Source organism: Acanthisitta chloris, unplaced genomic scaffold (genome assembly GCF_000695815.1).
Source record: "Acanthisitta chloris isolate BGI_N310 unplaced genomic scaffold, ASM69581v1 scaffold38778, whole genome shotgun sequence".
Classification (NCBI taxonomy): Eukaryota; Metazoa; Chordata; class Aves; order Passeriformes; family Acanthisittidae; genus Acanthisitta; species Acanthisitta chloris.
In genome coordinates this window covers 1,785-4,431 of record NW_008689326.1, presented here as the reverse complement: position 1 = coordinate 4,431, position 2,647 = coordinate 1,785, and the positions used below count along the sequence as shown (strand labels likewise).

Sequence of the window (2,647 nt, the reverse complement as noted above, 5' to 3'; positions counted from 1 at the left end):
AGGCAGGCCCTGGCGGGGCGCTGGGACTGGGCCCAGTAAGGCCCGAGTAGGGTCAGGTTGCTAGTTCCAGTAGTGCCCTGGTAAGGGGCAGGTACCGGTCCCAGTAAGGCCCTAACAGGATTTAGATCCTGGTCCCAGTAAGGCCCTGATGGAAGGCAGGTACTAGACCTAGTAAGGCCCCAATGAGCATCAGGTACTAGTCCCAGTAAGTATCATGCACTGGTCAGGTACTGGTCCCAACTGGTCAGGTGCTGGTCCCAGTAAGGTCCTGGTGGGGATCAGGTACTGGTTGCAGTAAGGCCCCAGTGGGTGGCAGGTTCTGTCCCCAATAAGGGTCACACATTGGTCAGGTACTGGTCCTAGTAAGGCCCCAGTAGAGGGTCAGATTACTGGTTCCAGTAAGGCCCCAGTGTGAGGTAGGTACTGGTCTCAGTAAGACCCCAGTAGGGGGTCAGGTTACTGGTCCCAGTAAGGGTCACACACTGATCAGGTACTGGTCTCAGTAAGGCACCAGTGGGGGTCAGTTTCTGTTCCTAGTAAGGGTCTCACACAGGTCCCAGTAGGGATCACATACTGGTCCTAGTAAAGGTCAAGTACTGGTCCCAGAAAGGCATGAGTGGGGGGCTGGTACTGGTCCCAGTAAGGCCCTGGTGCGGGGCAGGTACTGGTTCCAGTAGGGGTCACATACTGGTCCCTGTAAGGGTTAGGTACTGGTGGGGGTCAGGTACCGGACCCAGTAAGGCCCCAGTGGGGGTCAAGTACTGGTCCCAGTAAGGCCCCAGTGGGAAGTAGGTTACTAGTTCCAGTCGAGGTCAGGTACTGGTTCCAGTGAGGGCCCCATACTGGTCCTAGTGGAGAACAGATACTGGTCCCAGTAAGGGTCACGTACTGGTGATAGTAAGGCCCTGGTGGGAGGCAGGTACTGGTCCCAGTATGGGGCACACATTGATCCTAGTAAGAGTCAGGGTCTGGTCTCAGTAGGGGTCGCATATCAGTTTTAGTAAGGCACCAGTACAGGCCAGGGACTGGTCCTAGTAAGGTTCTGATACTGGTCCTTGGTGGCACCCCACTGATACTTAGTGGAGATCAGGTACTGGACCCAGTAAGGCAGCAGTGGGGGTTAGGTACTGGTTCCAGTGCAGGAGGGAACTCGTCCCAGTAAGGGTCAGGCATTGGTCCCAGTAGGGATCAGGAACTGGTCCTAGTCAGGAGGAACAGCTCCCAGTAAGGCCAGACTGGGACTGAGTTGGGCCACACAGGGGTGGGGCTTGTGGAGTGGTGTCACCTGTGTGTCACCTATGACCTGTGTGCCACCTGTCACCTCTGTGTCACCTGTGTCCCTGTGTGTCCCCATGTCCCCACAGACATCAACGAGCTGAACCTGCCCAAGACGTGTGAGATTGACTTCTCTGACCAGGACGACCTCCTGCACTTCCGACTGCTCATCTGCCCTGACGAGGTCAGTGTCACCTCCCTGTCACCTTCCTGTCACCTCTCTGTCACCTCTCTGTCACCTGTCGCCCCTCCTGCTCTTCCAACTGCCCATCTGCCCTGACGAGGTCGGTGTCACCTCCCTGTGTCACCTCCCTGTCACCTGTCGCCCCTCCTGCACATCCAACTGCTCATCTACCCTGAGGAGGTTAGTGTCACTTCCCTGTGTCACCAACCTATGTCACCTCCGTGTGTTACCTCCATCCCCTGTCACCCCCTGTGTCTCTTCCTGTCCCCTCCTGCACATCCAACTGCTCATCTACCCTGAGGAGGTTAGTGTCACTTCCCTGTGTCACCAACCTATGTCACCTCCGTGTGTTACCTCCATCCCCTGTCACCCCCTGTGTCTCTTCCTGTCCCCTCCTGCACATCCAACTGCTCATCTACCCTGAGGAGGTTAGTGTCACTTCCCTGTGTCACCAACCTATGTCACCTCCGTGTGTTACCTCCATCCCCTGTCACCCCCTGTGTCTCTTCCTGTCCCCTCGAGGTTCGTGTCACTTCCCCGTGTCACCCCCCTGTCACACCCCCCCGCTCCCCCATCCCCCCTTGTCTCTCCCTGGGGTGTCCCAGCTTGGAATTCCATGTCCACCCCTGTCCCCTCATGTCACCTTGGAGTCCCTACTGTCCTCATGTCCCCACTGGGACCTGTCTCTTCCCTGTCACCCCCTGTTCCCCTCTGGGGTGTCCCCTCCTGTCCCCTTGGGATCCCCACTGTACCTATGTCCCCCCTGGGACCTGTCCCCTCTCTGTCCCCCCTGGGATGTCCCCTCCTGTCCCTTTGGAGTCCCCACTGTCCTCATGCCCACACTGGGACCTGTCCCTTCAGGGTCCTCATGTCACCCCTGTCCCCTCCCTGTTTCATCTGTCCCCTCCTGTCCCCTTGGGATCCCCCGTGTCCCCCTGGGACCTGTCCCTTCCCTGTCCCCCTTGGTCCTCTCCCAGCCCCTGAGTCCCTCCTCTGTGTCCCTCTGTCCCCTGCTGTCCCTGGGGGTCCCCGAGGTGTCTCCACCCCCGTGATATGTCTCTGTCCCACAGGGCTTCTACAAGGGAGGCAAATTCGTCTTCAGTTTTAAGGTCAGTCCTGGGGCCACCAAGTCCCCTCCTGTGGCTAACAAGTACCCTCCCATGGCCGCCGAGACCAGTGGCCACCCAA

At 58.4% G+C, this 2,647-nt stretch overlaps 1 protein-coding gene across 1 annotated transcript in view; it reads left to right on the top strand.

Moving 5' to 3' along the window:
• Positions 1-1,364: 1,364 nt before the first annotated feature.
• The window catches only part of UBE2M (ubiquitin-conjugating enzyme E2M), a gene marked incomplete at both ends in the record, with an annotated part of 2,316 nt that continues 1,033 nt past the window's right edge, over positions 1,365-2,647 (top strand). Inside the window, 2 exons of the mRNA XM_009081370.1 lie at positions 1,365-1,459; positions 2,530-2,568. Of these exons, the coding sequence (XP_009079618.1) occupies positions 1,365-1,459; positions 2,530-2,568 (134 nt within the window). The remainder of the gene's footprint in view (positions 1,460-2,529; positions 2,569-2,647) is intronic.